General features: G+C 37.8%; 1 protein-coding gene across 3 annotated transcripts in view; it reads right to left on the minus strand.

Moving 5' to 3' along the window:
- The window catches only part of LOC128229254 (polypeptide N-acetylgalactosaminyltransferase 13-like), a 30,969-nt gene extending 12,182 nt beyond the window's left edge, over positions 1 to 18,787 (minus strand). Inside the window, exons 1-4 of one of the 3 annotated variants that reach the window (XM_052941037.1) lie at positions 18,634 to 18,787; positions 12,253 to 12,847; positions 11,817 to 11,983; positions 10,309 to 10,486 (exon numbers count right to left, since the gene is read on the minus strand). In XM_052941037.1, coding sequence (XP_052796997.1) covers positions 10,309 to 10,486; positions 11,817 to 11,983; positions 12,253 to 12,737 — 830 coding nt within the window. In that variant the 5' untranslated portion in view covers positions 12,738 to 12,847; positions 18,634 to 18,787. Of the gene's footprint in view, positions 1 to 10,308; positions 10,487 to 11,816; positions 11,984 to 12,252; positions 12,848 to 17,443; positions 17,573 to 18,629 lie in introns of those variants that run through there. The other 2 variants (XM_052941036.1, XM_052941038.1) reach the window with 2 other exon arrangements.
- Between the last annotated feature and the right edge of the window lie 4,224 nt (positions 18,788 to 23,011).

The raw sequence follows: 23,011 nt of genomic DNA on the forward strand, positions 1-23,011 counted from the left end.
TTACAGATAGACATGAGAAAATCGAAATCGATGTTTTGATAGTCCCAACTATTGCAGTGCCGTTATCAAACATTCAAAAGGAAGTGAAGTCATTGAGTAATCTCCGGGGACTTAAGTTGGCACACCCAGTGACTGATGCTGAAAGTTTGGACATTTCATTACTGATTGGTGCGGATTCATACTGGAAAATAGTGTTGAATCATGTCGTCAGGGGCAACGGACCTACTGCCGTGAAGTCGAAAATTGGATATCTGCTTTCCGGTCCGTTACCCGGCAAAACACAACAACCATCCGCTCAGTACATGTTGAATGTCATCACAACTCCGCCGACGACCCTGGACTTGGAGCGCTTTTGGAAGCTTGAGTCCATCAGAATCACACCGGAAGGAGACGATACTTCCGGTTCCCGTAACCTAAAGACCTACATGGAATCTAACATATCATATGACGAGGGTCGCTACATCGCCAAGCTTCCATGGAAAGATGACCATCTGCCGTTGCCGACCAATTATGACGTTAGCGTGAGACGTACAGAAAATTTAATCAAGCGGTTGCAAAAAGAACCATTCATGTTCTTCAAAGGCTAAACTGATCAAGACTGGAGCAAAAAACTCACAATACTAAAAGGGATTTTAAAGACTTAAGAGATCATTCTCATATCACCTATACCATTAGTTTCTATCTACAAACTTAAGTCACTCGTGAAAATATGTTTTTCTATGACACTCGTGAAATAAAATACGATCTTACACTGAAATAAACAAATATCCTCTATATCTTTTTGAATACTTCACATATTTCATGGCTTTCATCATTCAAACTAACATTTCGCTTGTTATTTCAATATTCAATGATTTTGTAAACACTCATAAATGATGGTTAAAATTAAGATTCATACTAATCATGCCTACCAAAAACACCTGACTGACCAATTAGAATCCAATTTCGGCAGGGCTTATTGGTGGTTCCGTGAAGTCAACCATGACCTCCCACAATCTGCACTGATCAACAGTAGTAAATGCATTGTTTCCATTGTTCTTATTTTCATAAAGTTAGAAAACAAATGCAGTGAATAAAATTTATTCCTTATCACTGAGAGAAAGTTTAGAATGAACGAAGCCGACGGTTACATTTAGTGGGATATCAAATCCTACAAATGTATTCATCATTTTATGTAACCGTATTTAGTATAATGTTAAAGTTTTGAAAGTCTAAAAAGTTTCAATCTTTGTAGTGCTTATTGGTGGTTCAGTGAAATCAACCATGACCTCCCACAATCTGCACTGATCAACAGTAGTAAATGCATTTTTTCCATTGTTCTTATTTTCATAAAGTTAGAAAACAACTGCAGTGAATAAAATTTATTCCTTATCACTGAGAAAAAGTTTAGAATGAACGAAGCCGACGGTTACATTTAGTGGGATATCAAATCCTACAAATGTATTCATCATTTTATGTAACCGTATTTAGTATAATGTTAAAGTTTTGAAAGTCTTAAAAGTTTCATTTTTTGTATATTTTGTGCTTCATTTAATTTCATTCTTTGAAATTTGTTTTTCTTAGTGTTCAATCCCAAGCATACTTGTTCACATTTAAGTGCAAGAAAAGTCTCTAAATTATAATCTGAATAATTTTTTATATTAATGTTAGGTCACAAAAAAGATAAACAATGTATTGTGCTTTTTAAAAATAACAGTTTTTCATCTGTTTAAAATTATTTCAAATGCTGTGCATTGTTTGATTATGAGTTTAAACTATGACAGGAATAATTCAAGGGAATGTTTTTTTTTGTGATTTCTAGCATTAAAATTGTCTGAATCGCATGAAAATTTATAAATTACGTAAGGTACCGGGTATTCTCAAATTGGTCACACTTTTTGAACTTTGTACTGTCTTCTTTTTGTTTGTCTCAAATTTAATACAGCATTGGCTTCACTTGTTGTTTATTAAAGGGACTGTACACCAGATTGGCACCAAAAAAGTTTTTTTTTTCTTTAACGAATCTAAGGACAATTTTTTTAATAAACTGTTTTACTCTTTGATATCGTTATTGTAAATAAAATACCAAAATGTAAAAAAAATGCAGTGCAGTGTCGAATCCACTATGCTATGAAGACTGGGTGGAATTTCCAGATATATACCTAACTCGCTTAAATCACGTAATAACATCAACGGCAGATTACGCATGAGGAATGAATTATACTCGGTAGACATACAATGTACCTAGTAATCTTTTTTTAATGGAAAAACACGAAATAACTGCTATTAATAAATCATTTGTAAACTATGTGAATCATCAGTTAGTAAGTTTCAATGCATTAATTGTACACATCGATACCAAGTTAATGTCAGGTTTCTATAAAAAAGAAAGTTTTTTCTTTTTCATTATTAACTGAGTACAGCCCATTTAAAATGTACTTGGACTCCTCATCCCAGTCACCATTCGAGCTAAGATCATATTACAAGAATTGTGGGAGAATAAATATGCTTGGGACTCACCACTTCCACACGAGCTACAGAAATGGCAGGAAATAGCGCGAGACATGAACAGTGCTTCATCCTCTTCATTCAACAGATGCCTATTCAACTTTGAAGCAGACGACACCGTCAACGCAGCAGACGAAACAATATTGCACGTGTTTTCAGACGCTAGTATGACGTCATATGGCGCAGCTGTATACATCTGCTGAGTCAACCAATCAGCGAGGTAATGGCAAAGTCCCGCGTTGCACCATTGAAGAAACGTACCCTACCTCGGTTAGAGTTAATGGCCGCAGTGATCGGTGCGCGACTCGGTAGACACGTGCAACAACAACTCAACATTTCCAAGATGGAACTGTGGTCAGACAGCCAAATAGCATTACATTGGTTACAATCAATGAAGTCATTACCACGTTTTGTGAGAAATCGTGTGGAAGAAATCCATCAACTGACGGACAACCGGAAGTGGAGGTATTGTCCTACCAGCGGACTTATTGACACGTGGTATATCGGCTGTACAGTTCAGTGACAACACACTGTGGTTTAAAGGACCACAATGGATAGACGAAACAGACAAGTGGCCGACATGGGATTACCAGTCAACTACCGTGTGCATTACAGGGACAGACCACTGTGACGAGCCTGAGCCACAGTCATCGTCAGAATCTTCGAGAAACACCATTGCAGGAATCCATACTATCATCGATGTGACCAGATACAGCACTCTCGGGAAGCTGTTACGCGTCACCGCGTACGTATTACGGTTTGCACAAAACTGCAGACTTGAAGTTTCAGCCAGAAGACTAGAACACCTGACAGCGAGTGAGCTTAAAGAGACAGAAGAATTATGGCTCAGAAGTTGTCAACAAAATACGTATGGTGAGGAAATCAAGCATCTGAAGTCAAATGGAAATCGCCTTCCATTCGTTAAGCAGTTGAGACTGTTCCTTGATGCCACCGGCTTCGTTCGTTGTGGTGGGCGTATTCAAAATGCGCCTCTATCAGAAAACACCAAGTTTCCATACCTACTTCCTCAGAAACACCCATTCACACGTTTGGTTGTAATCGATGCCCACGAGAGGTTACTTCATTCTGGGTCAAGTTCAACCATTACATACCTCAGACAGAAATACTGGATACCGGTTATCCGACGATGCGTGCAGTCCGTGTTACGGGCCTGCGTTATATGCAGACGAGTAAACGGCAACTCCTACCATGCGCCTGATCCACCACCGTTACCGAAAATACGAGTAGAGGACGCGGAACCATTTACAGTATGTGGTGTAGACTTTACTGGTGCGTTGTATGTACGCGATAAAGACGGACATGAAAAGAATGCGTACATATGTTTGTTTACATGTGCATCGACTCGAGCTGTACACCTTGAACTCGTGCCGGATCTCACAACAGAAACATTTCTGATGATATCAGACAATGCTACTACATATATAGGAGCAGCGAATCACCTACGTGAACTCATGCAATCAAATGCAGAACAGGAAGAGCTCAACAACAAAGAAACAGAATGGCGCTTTATCGTAAAACGTGCTCCGTGGTACGGAGGATGGTGGGAGCGCCTGATTGGGTTGACCAAAACTGCCGTCAAGAAGGTACTCGGTCGATCGTATGTGAACTTCGAGACGTTATCCACTATCATCACAGAAGTGGAGGCCGTTATCAATGACCGTCCACTAACTTACGTCACTTCCGGAGAGGTCGAGGCGGGGCCATTGACGCCATCGCACTTGCTGTATGGAAGACGACTTACAAAGTTGCCTCATTCCGAAGACATTGAACTTTCGGGCCCCCGTGCGAGTAACTTTGAAAACATCACGAGGCGAGCGAGGACCCAGTAAAAGTTAATTGACAATTTCCGCGTACGATGGAAGACTGAATATTTAACAGCTTTAAGGGAGCACCACCATGTTTCCGGCAAAAACCAGCAGACGATCAAGGTTGGCGACGTTGTCCAGGTCCACAACGAGACACCGAGGTCCTCGTGGAAACTAGCATTTGTTGAGGAGACCATTACCGGAAACGATGGGTTGGTTCGTGCAGCGCGTATTCGGACACAAAATGGACATCACACTACCCGCCCTATCGTAAAACTGTATCCTCTAGAAGTGATGTGTGACACCGTCAGTGCAAGAGACTAATATCATTCGCCGCCCCGGAGTGTTATGAATTGTAGTTGTATAACATTACGCGCGATTTTACGTAACGTGACGTCACGGCGTATGGACATAACGTCGACGTCACTTCCGTTGATTAGTATATATATATGATTGTTGAGTAAAAGGATCGAACCTGACACGACGTGTTGTTTACTTACTCAGTCTTACAAAGACAACCACCCACCAATCAATGTTCATACTGGCATAGTTAACCTATACCACCTACCAATCAATGTCCACATTGACAGAATTGAACTTTACCAACCACCAATCAATGTCCACACTGACAGAGTTGAACTATACCACCCACCAATCAATGTCCACACTGACAGAATTGAACTTTACCAACCACCAATCAATGTCCACACTGACAGAATTGAACTATACCAACCACCAATCAATGTCCACACTGGCAGAGTTGGTCTATACCACCCACCAATCAATATCCACACTGACAGAATTGAACTATACCACCCACCAATCAATGTCAACACTGGCAGAATTGAACTATACCACCCACCAATCAATGTCCACACTGACAGAATTGAACTATACCACCCACCAATCAATGTCCACACTGACAGAATTGAACTATACCAACCACCAATCAATGTCCACACTGGCAGAGTTGGTCTATTCCACATACCAATCAATGTCCACACTGACATAGTCGACCTAAACCACCTATCAATCAATGTCCACACTTACAGAGCTGACCTATACCACCTACCAATTAATGTCCACACTGACATGGTTGACCTATACCACCCACCAATCAATGTCCACACTTACAGAGTTGACCTATACCACCTACCAATTAATGTCAACACTGTCAGAGTTGGTCCTACCACTTTACAATCAATGTTCACACTGGCAGAGTTGGTTGACCTATACCACCTACCAATCAATATGAACACTGACAGGGTTGACCTTTACCACCAACCAATCAATATGAACACTGACAGGGTTGACCTATACCACCAACCAATCAATATGAACACTGACAGGGTTGACCTATACCACCAACCAATCAATATGAACACTGACAGGGTTGACCTTTACCACCTACCATTCAATATGAACACTGAAATGGGTTGACCTATACCACCTTCCAATCAATATGAACACTGACAGAGACACTCACAAAAGTCACCTTAACCATAAACCAATTAATGTCCACACTGACAGGGATGACTTATACCACATACCTATCAATGCCCACACTGATAGAGTTGGTCAATACCACAAACCAATCAATGTTCACACTGACATAGTTGTCTTCACAACCCACCAATCAATGTTCACACTGTCAGAGCTGGCATATACCACCAACCAATCAATATGAACATTGACAGAGTTGACATATACCACCTTCCAATCAATATTAACACTGACAGTGTTGACCTATACCACCTACTTATCAATATGAACACTGACAGAGTTGACCTTTACCACCTACTTATCAATGTTAACACTGACAGTGTTGACCTATACCACCTACCAATTAATATTAACACTCACAGAAGTGACCTTAACCATAATTATACCAATCAATGTTCACACTGACAGGGTTGGCCTGCACCATATACCAATCAATGCTCACACTGACAGAGTTGGTCCATACCACCCACCAATCAATGTACACACTGACAGGGTTGGCCTGTACCACATACCAATCAATGCTCACACTGACAGAGTTGGTCCATACCACCCACCAATCAATGTTCACACTGACAGGGTTGGCCTGTACCACATACCAATCAATGCTCACACTGATAGAGTTGGCCTGTACCACCTACCAATCAATGTTCACACTGACAGAGTTGGTCCATACCACACACCAATCAATGTTCATACTGACAGAGTTGGTCCATACCACCCACCAATCAATGTTCACACTGACAGGGTTGGCCTGTACCACATACCAATCAATGCTCACACTGATAGAGTTGGCCTGTACCACCTACCAATCAATGCTCACACTGACAGAGTTGGTCCATACCACCCACCAATCAATGTTCACACTGACAGAGTTGGCCTGTACCACCCACCAATCAATGTTCACACTGACAGGGTTGGCCTGTACCACATACCAATCAATGCTCACACTGACAGAGTTGGTCCATACCACCCACCAATCAATGTTCACACTGACAGGGTTGGCCTGTACAACATACCAATCAATGTTCATACTGACAGAGTTGGTCCATACCACCCACCAATCAATGTTCATACTGACAGAGTTGGCCTATACCACCCACCAATCAATGTTCACACTGGCAGAGTTGGTCTATACCACCCACCAATCAATGTTCACACTGACAGAGTTGGTCCATACCACCCACCAATCAATGTTCACACTTACAGAGTTGGTCCATACCACCCACCAATCAATATTCACACTGACAGAGTTGGCCTATACCACCCACGAATCAATGTTCAAAGTGACATTATTGGCCTATACCACCTTCCAGTCAATGTTCAAAATGACAGAGTTGGCCTATACCACCTACCAATCAAAATTCACACTGACATAGTTGGCCTATAACACCTATCAATCAATGTTCACACTGACAGGGTTGGCCTATACCACCCACCAATCAATGTTCACACTGGCAGAGTTGGCCTATACCACCCACCAATCAATGTTCACACTGACAGGGTTGGCCTATACCACCTACCAATCAATGTCCACACTGACGGAGTTGGCCTTTAACACCTACCAATCAATGTCCACACTTTCAGAGTTGGCCTATATCACCTACCAATCAATGTCCACACTGACAGAACTGGCCTATAACACCTACCAACCAGTCTCCACACTGACAGAGCTGGCCTATAACACCTACCAACCAGTCTCCACACTGACAGAGCTGGCCTTTACCGCCTAAAGATCAATGGCCAATGTCCAAACTGACATAGCTGGCCTATACCGTCTACCAATCAATGTCAACACTGGCAGAATTGAACTATACCACCCACCAATCAATGTCCACACTGACAGAATTGAACTATACCACCCACCAATCAATGTCCACACTGACAGAATTGAACTATACCAACCACCAATCAATGTCCACACTGGCAGAGTTGGTCTATTCCACATTACAATCAATGTCCACACTGACATAGTCGACCTAAACCACCTATCAATCAATGTCCACACTTACAGAGCTGACCTATACCACCTACCAATTAATGTCCACACTGACATGGTTGACCTATACCACCCACCAATCAATGTCCACACTTACAGAGTTGACCTATACCACCTACCAATTAATGTCAACACTGACAGAGTTGGTCCTACCACTTTCCAATCAATGTTCACACTGGCAGAGTTGGTTGACCTATACCACCTACCAATCAATATGAACACTGACAGGGTTGACCTTTACCACCAACCAATCAATATGAACACTGACAGGGTTGACCTATACCACCAACCAATCAATATGAACACTGACAGGGTTGACCTATACCACCAACCAATCAATATGAACACTGACAGGGTTGACCTTTACCACCTACCAATCAATATGAACACTGACAGGGTTGACCTATACCACCTTCCAATCAATATGAACACTGACAGAGACACTCACAAAAGTCACCTTAACCATAAACCAATTAATGTCCACACTGACAGGGATGACTTATACCACATACCTATCAATGCCCACACTGATAGAGTTGGTCAATACCACAAACCAATCAATGTTCACACTGACATAGTTGTCTTCACAACCCACCAATCAATGTTCACACTGACAGAGCTGGCCTATACCACCAACCAATCAATATTAACACTGACAGTGTTGACCTATACCACCTACCAATTAATGTTAACACTGACAGTGTTGACCTATACCACCTACTTATCAATATGAACACTGACAGAGTTGACCTTTACCACCTACTTATCAATATTAACACTGACAGTGTTGACCTATACCACCTACTTATCAATATGAACACTGACAGAGTTGACCTTTACCACCTACTTATCAATGTTAACACTGACAGTGTTGACCTATACCACCTACCAATCAATATTAACACTGACAGTGTTGACCTATACCACCTACTTATCAATATGAACACTGACAGAGTTGACCTTTACCACCTACTTATCAATGTTAACAATGACAGTGTTGACTTAAACCACCTACCAATTAATATTAACACTCACAGAAGTGACCTTAACCATAATTATACCAATCAATGTTCACACTGACCGGGTTGGCCTGCACCACATACCAATCAATGCTCACACTGACAGAGTTGGTCCATACCACCCACCAATCAATGTACACACTGACAGGGTTGGCCTATACCACATACCAATCAATGCTCACACTGACAGAGTTGGTCCATACCACCCACCAATCAATGTTCACACTGACAGGGTTGGCCTGTACCACATACCAATCAATGCTCACACTGATAGAGTTGGCCTGTACCACCCACCAATCAATGTTCACACTGACAGAGTTGGTCCATACCACATACCAATCAATGCTCACACTGACAGAGTTGGTCCATACCACCCACCAATCAATGTACACACTGACAGGGTTGGCCTGTACCACATACCAATCAATGTTCACACTGACAGAGTTGGTCCATACCACCCACCAATCAATGTTCACACTGACAGAGTTGGCCTGTACCACATACCAATCAATGTTCACACTGACAGGGTTGGCCTGTACCACATACCAATCAATGCTCACACTGACAGAGTTGGTCCATACCACCCACCAATCAATGTTCACACTGACAGGGTTGGCCTGTACAACATACCAATCAATGTTCATACTGACAGAGTTGGCCTATACCACCCACCAATCAATGTTCACACTGACAGAGTTGGTCCATACCACCCACCAATCAATGTTCACACTGACAGAGTTGGTCCATACCACCCACCAATCAATGTTCACACTGACAGAGTTGGCCTATACCACCCAAGAATCAATGTTCAAAGTGACATTATTGGCCTATACCACCTTTCAGTCAATGTTCAAAATGACAGAGTTGGCCTATACCACCTACCAATCAAAATTCACACTGACATAGTTGGCCTAAAACACCTATCAATCAATGTTCACACTGACAGGGTTGGCCTATACCACCCACCAATCAATGTTCACACTGGCAGAGTTGGCCTATACCACCCACCAATCAATGTTCACACTGACAGGGTTGGCCTATACCACCTACCAATCAATGTCCACACTGACGGAGTTGGCCTTTAACACCTACCAATCAATGTCCACACTTTCAGAGTTGGCCTATATCACCTACCAATCAATGTCCACACTGACAGAACTGGCCTATAACACCTACCAACCAGTCTCCACACTGACAGAGCTGGCCTATAACACCTACCAACCAGTCTCCACACTGACAGAGCTGGCCTTTACCGCCTAAAGATCAATGGCCAATGTCCAAACTGACATAGCTGGCCTATACCGTCTACCAATCAATGTCAAAACTGACAGAGCAGGCTTTTACCGCCAACCATTCAATATTAACACTGACAGAGTTGACCTATACCAGCTACCAATCAATGTCCATACTGACAGAGCTGGCCTATAACACCTATCAATCAATGTCAACACTCACAGAGCTGGCCTTAACCACCTACCAATCAATGTTAACCTCCATGTGACTGTCGAAGAAGATAATGACGTCACCGGTGGAGTTCCGGTATCCCATGAGCCTCGCCTGGATGAGTCCCTGCCTCTCAGGTACCCGGATGATGCGGACAAGGCCCTGCGGGAAATGCGTGACCAGATAGTCGTCCAGCTGCTTCCCAAGCTCCGCTGCAATGTGTCACAGTTCCGTACTATAAGCTGTGTTATTTGGCCGAGGGCTGTTATGTTGGGCCACAGTCGTATTGTCCATTAACTTTATTTTTCCGTTTTATAAGCAAATGCATTATAACTTTTATTATGTATGTATTTAAAAATGAACTACAGTAAAGGTGTTTGATATACGAATTTTTCATGAAGAATGAATGGTCGATATGTTTCAAACAGTTACTCCACACCCAGATGTACTATGTATTTACAAATATTTTTTTTCAGGCATTGGTTTACTATTTTTGAAAGTTGTTATACCGGAACTATTTATATAATGTACATATTTAATATATGTTACTCATCGGCTTATAGTTAATGAAAGTCTTCTTCTATTAGCCTGTGGTCCAATATGAAATCAGCTTAATATTGATTTTGTATTAACCGAGCTTTCAAAAACCAATCAAAATGCTTCATTTCCATGTTGTTCCCACTTTTAAGCCAATCAAAATGCTGAGTTTACATTTTGTGTTCAGTTGTTCAATTTTGGTAATGGCCTAGACTTTCAAAAATAATGGCTTTACAGCTCTGACACTAGGCAGTTTCATAGTAACGGTTTACAGTGGAATCACTGGTAAAATTAAGAAGAGCTCTAATGAATCCAACCATAAAAAACGATTAAGCAGATCCACCGCCAAATTTCCATTATGTCATTTCTTGTGGTTAAGTGGGTTATTTAGAAGCTCGTCCATGCGTGCTGGCTAGTATAGGGGCATTACGCACTAAACACTGGGAAAGTAATCAGGTTTTGGTCTTCTAAACAATAACACCAAAATAAACACTAACTTTTACATACTTGATTATGAGTGATATAAAATTAAACAACACGCGCATTTTGATCATTGAATCATCAGATCAAAATGCTTTGCATTGATAAATTATCGGAATGGCTAATATGCGTATTTGCAAAATAGCTAAACTCTAAAACAAACGATCGTTTTTTAGTTTCTCTTATCAAGGCAAAACAAGTGTTTAGCAAACACAAAAGGTTAATACGTCTGATTTGTCACGCAGTAATGCAGAGAGAATCTGCCCTTCAAAATATTCGTCTAAAATTACGAAAACGTGAAGATGTTTTGTCTGGTGCAGTGTTAAAGATATTGAAGATTAAGTCTCATATTAAATATTTAAGGAAAAGAACAAAGACGTACATGCAATGTAATCTTAGCTAGCCTTCTACGTTTAATTAAGGCATTGCTTTCTTGGATCAAGAACAATATACTATGAATAAGTAAGAGACATTTACTAGTTAAGACTGAACATGCAGGGTCTAGAATTAAGAAGATTGACGTACGCATCAGGCTGCCGTCATCGACAAGTATGATCTCGTGAAGCAACTTCCGGGGCGTCCTGTTCACGAGACTGTAGAGTGTACGCAGTAGGATGGAGGGCCACTCGTCAAAGAAAGGGATGATGATGCTTGCCGTCGGCAGCTCCGTGGCGTACGGAATCCCACGGCACCTGTAGCACATGGTATAATACGATAGAACACCAATACCTAACCTTCTGTATCGAAAATGCTGCCATTATATAATCGTACACATTAAAAGGGAATTCAACTGTATTAAGTATAAAAGAAAGAATGCCAGTAGGTCATACCTTACTTCGAGCGTTCATAATACGCGGTCAATATTTTAGTGATTGTACCCTCCAGTTATAAATTATATATATATGACAACAAAAATATGGTGTTTATTCGAGTTACAACGTCAAATGAACAGTACATTTACCCCTTAAACCTAGCGTCGGGGACCATCCGGTTGAGCGGAATGCGGTCGCTGGCGTACACGTTGACGTTGTACTTCTGTATAAGCCGCTCCGCTTCACTTCGCTCCTCCCCCTGGAACACTACCCCCGTCCCATTCTCCCCCGGCAGCCCAGGGTCCCCGCGCCCGTATTTATCGATGAGATCATTTCCAGTGATGGTGGATGGGTCGTTTTGGTACTGTTCCCATGTTAGCGCCGACGCGCTGAACCTTTCATAACGTTTTATTTTTGTTGAAAGACTTATGAGATTTGAGAGTTTTTTTCTCGATGAGTGTTTATCATGAGCTTGCTTTAGGTGGAAAACGTCTTGTATAGAATTATGGAAAACACCTACATATCTGTCAGATATAAAGGCTAAATGTATAGAGATAAACGTCAGTATTAACACAAATACACAAAACAAGTATCTAAATGCACAGCGCATGCGCACGCTCTTCACACGAAGCATGTTAGCGGTCGGCGTTGCTCACAGACTTGCAGCATGGGACCTTGGTGTGTTGCACTCCTGGCCGCTCCGCAGTGAACATTCGGCAACACACAGGATCGTCATAGGTTTACCTTAATAAGAAAAACAAAGCGCTAGAGATTCATAGTATGGTATAAGTGAGATATACTCGACGGAACTTTGGACGTTCCCATTGTATATGATACCCTACCAACCACGCGTTTTTCTTTTTGCGCACTTCGCACGTCGTAGCAATTTGTCCTTACCGCGGACGTTATCTGTTTAATCTAATTTTCACTATACGCCGCGATAGAAGCATAATGCCCAACGCGTTCATTTCTATAATTTTCCCCCGCGTTCCACCGCGTCGAGTCACTGCGATATGCGGCGTTGCGAAGTGTTAATTAACGATAATTAAATGTTGTCAATTTTCTAAAGGCTTTTTCTTTGTTCCCGCCCTATAAATATAACTAGTCAGTTTTATTAAACTCAAACCAACTCGACCCGTAATCTACATATCTTGTTCGTACTCAAAACGTAGTTTGATCCCTGAAAATTATGCTTTGCAACGGTGACGCTAATGCATTCGTTTAGCTTGTGTGATTGTGAATAAATATATATTGAATAAAACTGCGCACGTTTCTATCTTTTTACTGTGCTTTGTGTTCTGGTTGTGTAATTAATAGTTATCTATTATAATATCATGCTCTTCTCATGTATGTAAATAAATGTTACCGCCAGAAGTAAAGGCGATGAACTTGAATGTTTGTGCTAATAAACTATTGAATTGAATTGAATCTAAGAGCGATGTCTTTACATTGAATTTTATACGTTATTCTTCAGGTGTGAAGAAAATGCTCCATTGAGTCCATTATTCACAAATCACAATTAATATTAATTTGATAAAATCTTAACAACGTCTACACCAAGACATACCACACAGTTGTTTATCTATACCTGTGACACCAAGTAGTATTCGACAATCTACCTACTTATAGCAATACCCTTTATTTGAAAAATACCTGACAACTTGGTAGCACTTAATCCTCCAATTCGTAGTCTAATTATTTCCGGTTTGTTTATATGTGACACTTTAACCATAATTGTAAAGTTCGTAAAGAAGTAAATGAATTTAACAGATCATATTTAAACAAACATTTTGCGCAATGAGAACTTTTTAAATGAAAACTAAATTCAATTTCATTGTAGTAATTTTGACAATTACAAAAATGTACAATAATTTATGTTCTTCCAATATTTCGGTCTCAATTAACCTTTTTAAAAATACTTTTAACAAACACTCAGTATTAAAGCGACATAATTATGAAGTAAGGGGAAGATATTTTTTCCCTCGCAATCGCGTGAAATCCATTCTGCGAGCACGGGTCAATTTACATGTACAATCTTCTATTTGACACAAGAACATTCAACTCGAAACAAAAAAACAACAACGGCATTTTAGAGGCCATATTCACAATTATTCCTATGGAAATGGACAAAAATCAATAGTTATTAATTTTGTGACATTCTGCCTGTTTCAGAGTTTTAAAATTCCCAAAATGTTCTTTAGAACTATCAACATCGTAGAGAAACTGCTTTGAGTTTTCTGTACGTTGATACTTCGTCATTAACAATTAAAGAAAAAAACACACTAAAATGTGTTAGAGATGACTTTGTAAATTTAGAAGAATTACAGATATGTATGCTTCTTTTTGCTGATGATACTGTTTTGTTCTCTAAATCTGTGGAAGGCCTTCAATTGTTATTAAATAAATTACATGATTATTGTTTAAAATGGAATATCACTGTAAATACTAATAAAACTGTTGCTATGATATGAAAGAAAGGTACACGGAAAGAAAATGTCAGTCTATTTTATAACAAAGTTAAACTGGATATTGTTAATAAATTTTGCTATTTGGGAGTAATGTTATCATCCAATGGAAAATTTTCAGTGGCCCAGAAAGCTTTATCTGAACAAGCATTACGTGCAATGTTTTCGTTAAATTCTTTGTTTGAAAAGATACCCTTAAATGTACATGAAAAACTTAAATTATTTGATTCAACGGTTTTACCAATATTAACATATGGTTGTGAAATATGGGGATTCCATTCTGCTCCCGATATAGAAAGGGTTTATTTGAAATTTTTAAAACAATTACTAAATGTTAGATGTCAAACAACTAATGCTACTGTTTATGGTGAACTTGGCAAAGTGCCATTATATGTTATACGCCAAGAGAGGATATTGCAATATTGGTATAAGCTTGTAAATTCAAATGATAACCTGTTGTCTAGATGTTTTAGATATTGTAGTTAACTAAATAAGAGCAGCTCATGGTATTCTGATGTTAAAAATTGTTAAATAATTTAGGATTTAACTACCTATGGGATAATATGTCAGTCACTAAATTACAGTTGTCAAAAGTTATTGAAAGATTATATGATCAGCACATGCAGAAATGGTATGCGACTTTAAATGGTTCGTCCAAACTTTGTACTTATAAAGATATAAAAACAAGATTTTGTTATGAAAAATATCTCGATAGTGTCACTAATGTTAACCATAGAGTATCTCTAAGTAGAGTGCGATGTTCAGCACACAAGTTAGCTATATAAGAAGGCAGATATAGAAATATACCAAGACATGATAGGAAATGCATATATTGCAATATGAATATGATTGAAGATGAATATCATTTTATTCTTGTATGTCCATTTTATAAAGATATTAGACAAATGTGCTTACCACGATATTATTGTCATTGGCAAACCAAGAAAAAACTATGTTATTTGTTAAGTTTTGAAAATGATTAAGGAAACTTGCTAAATTTGTTTATATTGCCACTGAAAAGCGCAAAAGTGCTTTAATTTAATTATTGCTTATTAGTATTTGAATAGCTATATTTATATTTGTCCTTGAATTTATGCTCTTCTCATACAACATTAATGTCAATACTGTTTTATATTGCCGCCGTGAATGTATATATATGCATTTGGCTACGAACATGTTAATGTTTATGCCTAATAAAAGTTTTGTTCTGTTCTGTTCTGTCTAAAAATATCAATTTCATAAATATTAAATAGTGAACGATACGAAACCATGCGAAACGATGGTTAAAATAATACCATTTTTTATCAGTGGGGACGACCTTATCGATGACTTATTAATAAACATGTAGAATGGCGTCCAAAGAGTTAAAGAACAACTGCATATTTTTTTTCTAAAGATTCCTTTTTATAACGTGGTGATCTTTCGGTTTCAGTATTCAGTCAAATCAGTTGTTTTAAAAATATCAATTGTATGATTGCTGTTATTTTTTTCAGGAAATATTCATTGAATGGACTTATGGTTTCTGTATAACTTCGTTTGATGTGGCGAACATTTGCAACTGCAAGGAGTTGTAAGAAGAGAATCTGGGAATTGTAGTGGAGACTATAAGTATCTTCCATGGCCGTGAGTGTAAGATAGGTTCATTCCGACCCGAGCGTAGGGTGTTTTGCGGAAACGAGGTTTAAATATTGACTTGACTTGACTTGATCAATTTGGTGTGGCTTGGGGTAGAATATCAATTACGTCATTTTCGGAATATTTTGACTTCACCACGAATTTAGCGCGCCATTGTTCTTGAATTCAATACACAAACAGGACCGCTTTTTCAACAAGTGAAAATGAACATCCCTGACTCTAGCATAACAATAGATAAAATGTATATATATATATATATATGATCAGTAAAGCTTACAGAATTACTGAGTGCTCATTAATAGTACTAATAAAATGTGTGGCCGAAAGAGAAGTTCATTTATAATGTTGTATATTACATTAATGAATTCGGTTTCTTGCATAGCGGACGTGTGTTTCCGGTCACGTGACCAGTGCTGGAAAAAACCCGTCCTACATCCCACTTCTTATTTATTTTAGTGTATGGTTTATGAAAAGCATATTATGCCATTTTAATAAAGCGCAATCAAATATATAAGTATACAAGACTTTTAATTAAAATTGAAAATAAATAATCGTAAAAATGCAATTTTTAGAGGAAATATTTGAGGTCTATAGTGATTTAATAAACAACGTTGCACGCGCTTTTTGGTGAAATGTACAAAAGTGCGTTTTTTACCTTTTTTTTCATCGATAATTTTAGACATTCAAGAAAAAATATCAATCATGTTTTTTTCCGGTAAGTGTATTTTTCCGCAATTTCGACATCATAGAGTAAAAAATGATAAAATAAGTGTTTTCAGATGCATTACCGGCAAACTAATTTTTGGTAAAAAAAAATTGAGCGAGTCATTTTAAACTAATTTTAAGTAGATTGATAAACAAGTGTAGTTATGGCATGAAATGTATTGATATGTCAAGCTGTTCTGATTTAAATTGCCAATGTCTCAGAGTAGTCTCATTCTCAATAGTGTGAAATATGTTTTAACATGTACCATTTAAATATGTAAAACTCTTTTCGTCATAAATTGTGACAGGAGTTATATTTAATTATCTTGGAAACTTGGAAATTTAATTAGAAAAAAATGTGAGGTGAACCGCGAACTTTTGACCGCCATGGATGTCAGTCAGTGACAGTTACCTCGTTAGACCCACATGGTATACCATAATGATTAATGATGCCTAATTAATAAACCACTGGTATGTATTATTTGTGTTAGGTAAAGAGACACTGAAATAGTGCATAATTTTGAAGATATATTACCATGACATGAAAGCTCCACAATATCCAGGTATGTTTCAACTTCCTGACTAAACTAGCACTTTTTATGTTTATTATGCTTAAAAAAAATAATGCCTCATTTATTACAACTCTCAGGAATCCTACACTGGTTAAGTAAATTTCAAAATGATCTGCTTCCAGTTGTGAATACAACAGATGTCGACCTCGCTGTGTGATAAGGATTGGTTTATCTAAATGAGGCGAGGGCCCGGATATGGTTATTTGGTTGGAGCTTTATCAAAAAGTACTCGATTCCATGGTTTCTGTATAAGGAGAAATCAAATAAATCCTTTATTAGTTGACCAAAGACAATATACATCTCATATTGTCTATCTTACATGTATGTGCCCCAAGAACAATGAACAAATCATATGTTTCCGAAACGAAGGCATTTGTTGTATTTCTGATGTTTCTAGAAAGCTGCATGCTTATTACACCAGTTTTATCAACTTGAAATAATCACATGTCACAATTTTACTGACTGATGGACGGGACTACCTTAGCCATGACAGTTAATGCTCAATAGTTTAAGAACAATCTTTCCCAGCTTGGAAGGAAAACTACCAAACATTAATTTTTTTCATTGAATAGCGGCCACGTTTGTTCATAAACGCTCACTACTTGCAACCCACACACTTATTAAGAAAAGCGTTTTGAATGAAACTGTCAATCATGGCTTCGAGTCAAGAATAAATTTGACTAACAACCAGCCACTGCTTAAGGTTGTTCAAGATGATATGAAATGCTTATACGGTAACGATGTACGTGTATCAATTTTTGAATCTGACATACTTGTTAAACAATAGCTCGGTCAAATGTTTTAAGGAGCAAATGATGTCAGAATCCTAGTCCCCACCCCCCAACATTGGCCAGGTCCGAGAAGAAAGGGCATGCATAAGCTGTACCACATTATCACCATGTGCGCAAGATATATTTCGAAATATTTGGGACTCGAATTAAAGCAACATTTGAAAAACCGTTCGAATGGAATTAACTCGCGCTCACATGCTATCAATTGAATAATTTGCAGATTGGCTTTAAGATACAGTACATAACATGTCCTTCATATCCAATGAATAGTACCACTTCCGTCTTCTACTTGATAAATCATGCATGTATAAAATAAAACAACAACAACAACAACAACAGCTGACCACAGCAGCACTACCTGCCTGGTGCTGGTCCCCACCACCGCGATATTCCATGCGCTTGTTTCCGTTGGCTCCCGGTGCACTGACATCCATAACAGTAGCCCCCCTATTCCACCATCAACACAACATACGACATCGCTCATATATGTCACTTAATACATTGATTACATCCTAGTTCCCGTCAGCCGCCTTAAGTGGTGACACACCGTTAACTTAGTAGAGTATGTATAGCTCACTGAAGGGACAGCTCTGACAACTGGCTAGTGATATTATTTAAAACAGCAACGCGACGCGTTAAAAGATAATGCGCTATCAGATAATGTTTTAAATCAATAGCGCAGTCAGCTTTCCACTGAAATTTGAATTTTTAATAGCAGTCATTTAAATTTACGTATGAGTTTCATTTCAGTATTTAAGCTAGTTTCATGAGCATAACAAAATTATTCACACTCTTTATTAAAGGGGCTAGACACCAGATGATACACTTGCAAGAGAAAAAGAAAATTGCCAAAAATTTACATACAATTTATATCGGTGTGTCAGCGCATTGAAACTTACATGCTGATGTATCACATCGCTTACGACACATGCATCTTTCTCAGTTTTTGTGCATTTTTCCTATTACAAATTTACTATTGTCATCTACCACGTAAATCCCAGTAAGTTTAAAAATAGCGTCAGTATATAATTCATAAACAGATATGATTTAAACTGGGAAACTGTTATGCGCTTTTTGTACACGGGGAAACACAGATGAGACAGCAACATGATTGTTGCGTTTACCATTTTAAAGATGCACTCTTACTCCCAAATAAGATTTACCACAATTAAAACAATTGTTTTAATATACCAAAAAAGATGAATAAATATCAAAAGAAATAGTTCTTATGAAGTATAAAGAGATTAATTTGAAAGAAAGGTACAGAAAACACGGTATTTCTTGAGAATATCACAGTAAATCTTTTAGCATTCACCAATCATTTGATATTTTTGCGTATTCAGCTATTAACTACACGGTTACAATCTTGAGGTCAGTAATTAATATTTTCTATAAATGCATTATTTAGTAAGTAGTTAAGAACATAGATAGATAGATAGAAGTCAAGTATCATCGGTCTCCTACGACGTACTAGCTCGCATTGACATTTCTAGGCTTGTCTTGAGGAAATACTGTATTTGCCGATTTCTGGACCATCTCAGCATCTGCAACATGATCACTTCAACAATTGTAATTAATACCAAAATTATTACGTCCTCATTGCGTGAGTTACTTGACTTGCATTACACATTTGAATATAATGTGTCACATATAAACAATTCTTCTTTATTGAAGAATGAACAACTTAAAGTTTTAAACTGGTAAAGTTACTTTGCTAATATGAAGTTATTCAGTTGTTATAATTTGTGTCAACAAGATTTGCCAACGGCATGTATCCTTTAGTAACGCTAAAACTAGTTTACGTTTTTATTACGCTTTCATTGCAGTATATATACCATTAATAAGAGTCTGAACTTCAGAACAAATTACAATAATTTCATTTTTTTTGGCCTTAAAATAGTTGGACGTAACCACTGTGTATTCGATAGTGACCAAATCCGGTGTATGCGTACAAACATTGCGATTGAAATGTAAAAAAAGGTAGATAAAGTAGATCCAGCATGTTTTTGAAATCACAAATCATTCTTCTTCAAAACCTATTAAACCTCTTCAACAAATGAACACACTTTGTTTGCATGTCGGGCGGAATAGTTTGTAATCTGGAGGGTTTATCGTCGTCGTACTTTACATAAAATACAACTTCAAAACTGAAATAAGATAACCTGCTTCACCTTTTGCAAATATATCTAAACAAAAATTCACGTTCTGTTATATCTGAAACCTTACTACAAACATTACTGAAACACTGTTAGTATAGAACCGTAACATTTTCTTGGCTCTATTTCGTACTCAATCTCCACTTGGCTAGTTTAGTTTAAAATTGTGCATTTTGATGTAATTGTATCATCATTTCCCCACAACTTTGGCATGTTTACATGTTCACTTGAATAATTTCAGGATGGGTGGGACTGGCGGAATCGACGGCGCTAGTGCATTAGATGAACAGAAACAGCGTTATACAAGGAATGAGTTTCGGGATTGATGTCATTATCGGGGTATGAACGCAATTGGGCTGGTCAAAGTGTGTGGAGGCCGAAGGACTCCACGCGTACTTTGACCAGCCGAATTGCGTTCATGAATATCCCCGATAATGACATAAATCCCGCGATTCATTACTTATATTTACACCACTAGTTCATTATATCATTCAAGAATTGTTAAAAAATACTTCATTTCATTTAAGAAAACCTTTCAGTAATCCGTTCTTACCCATTCTGTAAATAGAACGACCCGACTATAACCGGAAACATTTTTTTCAAATGACGTCACAATAACGCGGGAAAAGATCAACCACTTGAAATCACTTTAAAACGTAAAATTGAAACACTTCTGGTACCAATATATTTAAAATATAATAAACTAACACTTTTAAAAATGTTGATCTATATTTTACGGGACCTGCAGACACAATACAACCAATAACAAGATCAATAGCTTTCATGTATATTGTTATGCAATGAATTACGATCCGAACATATATCCGAAGAGGTTGCGTTCATCGATTGATGAACGCAATTGCCGAAAGGCAGTTCATTTAAGGAATGGAAGTTGAAGTGTAAATATTGTCAAATATTTAGTGCCCTGGATACATTTGTGATCTGCATGCATGCAGTGTTTCTAAATAAAAACGAGACACCTTTTACAGCAGTTCGTATTTTATCCAAACAGCATGTTACAAAATGTATTCCCTTAAAATATAATATTATATGAACTCTGTTAAAAGCGTTTTCATATTTAACGAAATTCTGAACAATCGGCCACAAATGTCTATTGTTGTTTGTATACAATAACTCTGCGATTTTGTGCTCAGATAGTCAAATACTTATGGATATATATATAATATATATAATTTATATATATTCGATTTTGATGTATTTTGAATTACCAAATAAACAATGATAAATAGTATACCTTACATAAAAGTGTCCCTTCTTTGTGTATACATGTATAAAGTTGATCGGTCCGTATATCAATGTATTTTAATAAAAAATACCGTTTTTATGACGTCAGCGGTCCATATCATGTTTTGGCCGGTCCAGACCTCACCAAAAATAATATGGAGCGCTGGCGTCATACAATATGGACCGCTGACGTCATAAAACTGGTGAGTGCTGCTTGTAATTTTTACAACTACATTTTTTTTCGCAAGTAAACATTATGAGATTTGATCAATAAAACACATCAAAGGCATACAATTATTAAGTGGTTCGGTATAATATAAGAAATATAACACACAACTTCGGGTCATATGGCATTATAAGGACCGGCCAGTCAGCCCCCGAAGGTGAATGGACCTTCTTAATTGTGTTTCTTTATGGTGAGCAGTTGCCGTATTCATTTTGGGTTGAATTTACATGGAAAGTTGACTTTTGACTTACTACAGCTGAGTCGAAGTTATACAACATTTACTATGACCTTATTCGCGCACCATAGGATTACCATGCATCAATGGGATTAAAGCTCACATAAAGTTCACCGAACAGTTTTTTGGTTTGTTTGTTTTTAAATCAAACACTCATTTTATAATGATTGCTAACAGTCAATTATTCGCTACAATGACTTTCATATCACTTTCTATGGTGCTAAATTAATCAAATATTTATTAGCTTACCAGGAAAGTAAACATGTGCAGCTCCATGGTTGGATATCCATATGCATTTACACGTATACTTCTTAAATCTAAATATAATATATAAAAAATATGTATTTACTTCGCAACACATGCTATACACAGGACTGATTGATTATATTTTATATCTAAAATACTGTGTGTCAGATCTTTATGTAACGGAAGCAAGTCGAAAATTATATCGATAATTTTAAGCATTAAACATTTAGAAAATATATATCACGTTCAAACTATGTTTAAACTGTACATACTACTAATAATAATTATATACTAGTTTAACGCAGTCACTTACATTTATTTTGCAGCTTAATAAATATATATAAATTGTTAAAGTTAGATGATATGAATTAAAATCTAAATTATTAAGAAGTTTTTTTCAGGTCATCTTAATTACTGACTCAGAATACGTCAGTGGCAGTTGGCGGACATTTAAACACGCGCGAAAGTTGAAATTCTTAATGATTAAGCCTAGTACTTAAAGCTGCACTCTCGCATTTTTGCGAAAATCCATGGAAACCAGTTATTTAAGACTGCTGACAAAAAAATTAGATCGCAATTTTTTATATTTAAGTTAAAAAATTGATGTTTATCCATTTTTCTTAAACCGTTAG

The sequence above is a fragment of the Mya arenaria genome, chromosome 3 (genome assembly GCF_026914265.1).
Source record: "Mya arenaria isolate MELC-2E11 chromosome 3, ASM2691426v1".
Classification (NCBI taxonomy): Eukaryota; Metazoa; Mollusca; class Bivalvia; order Myida; family Myidae; genus Mya; species Mya arenaria.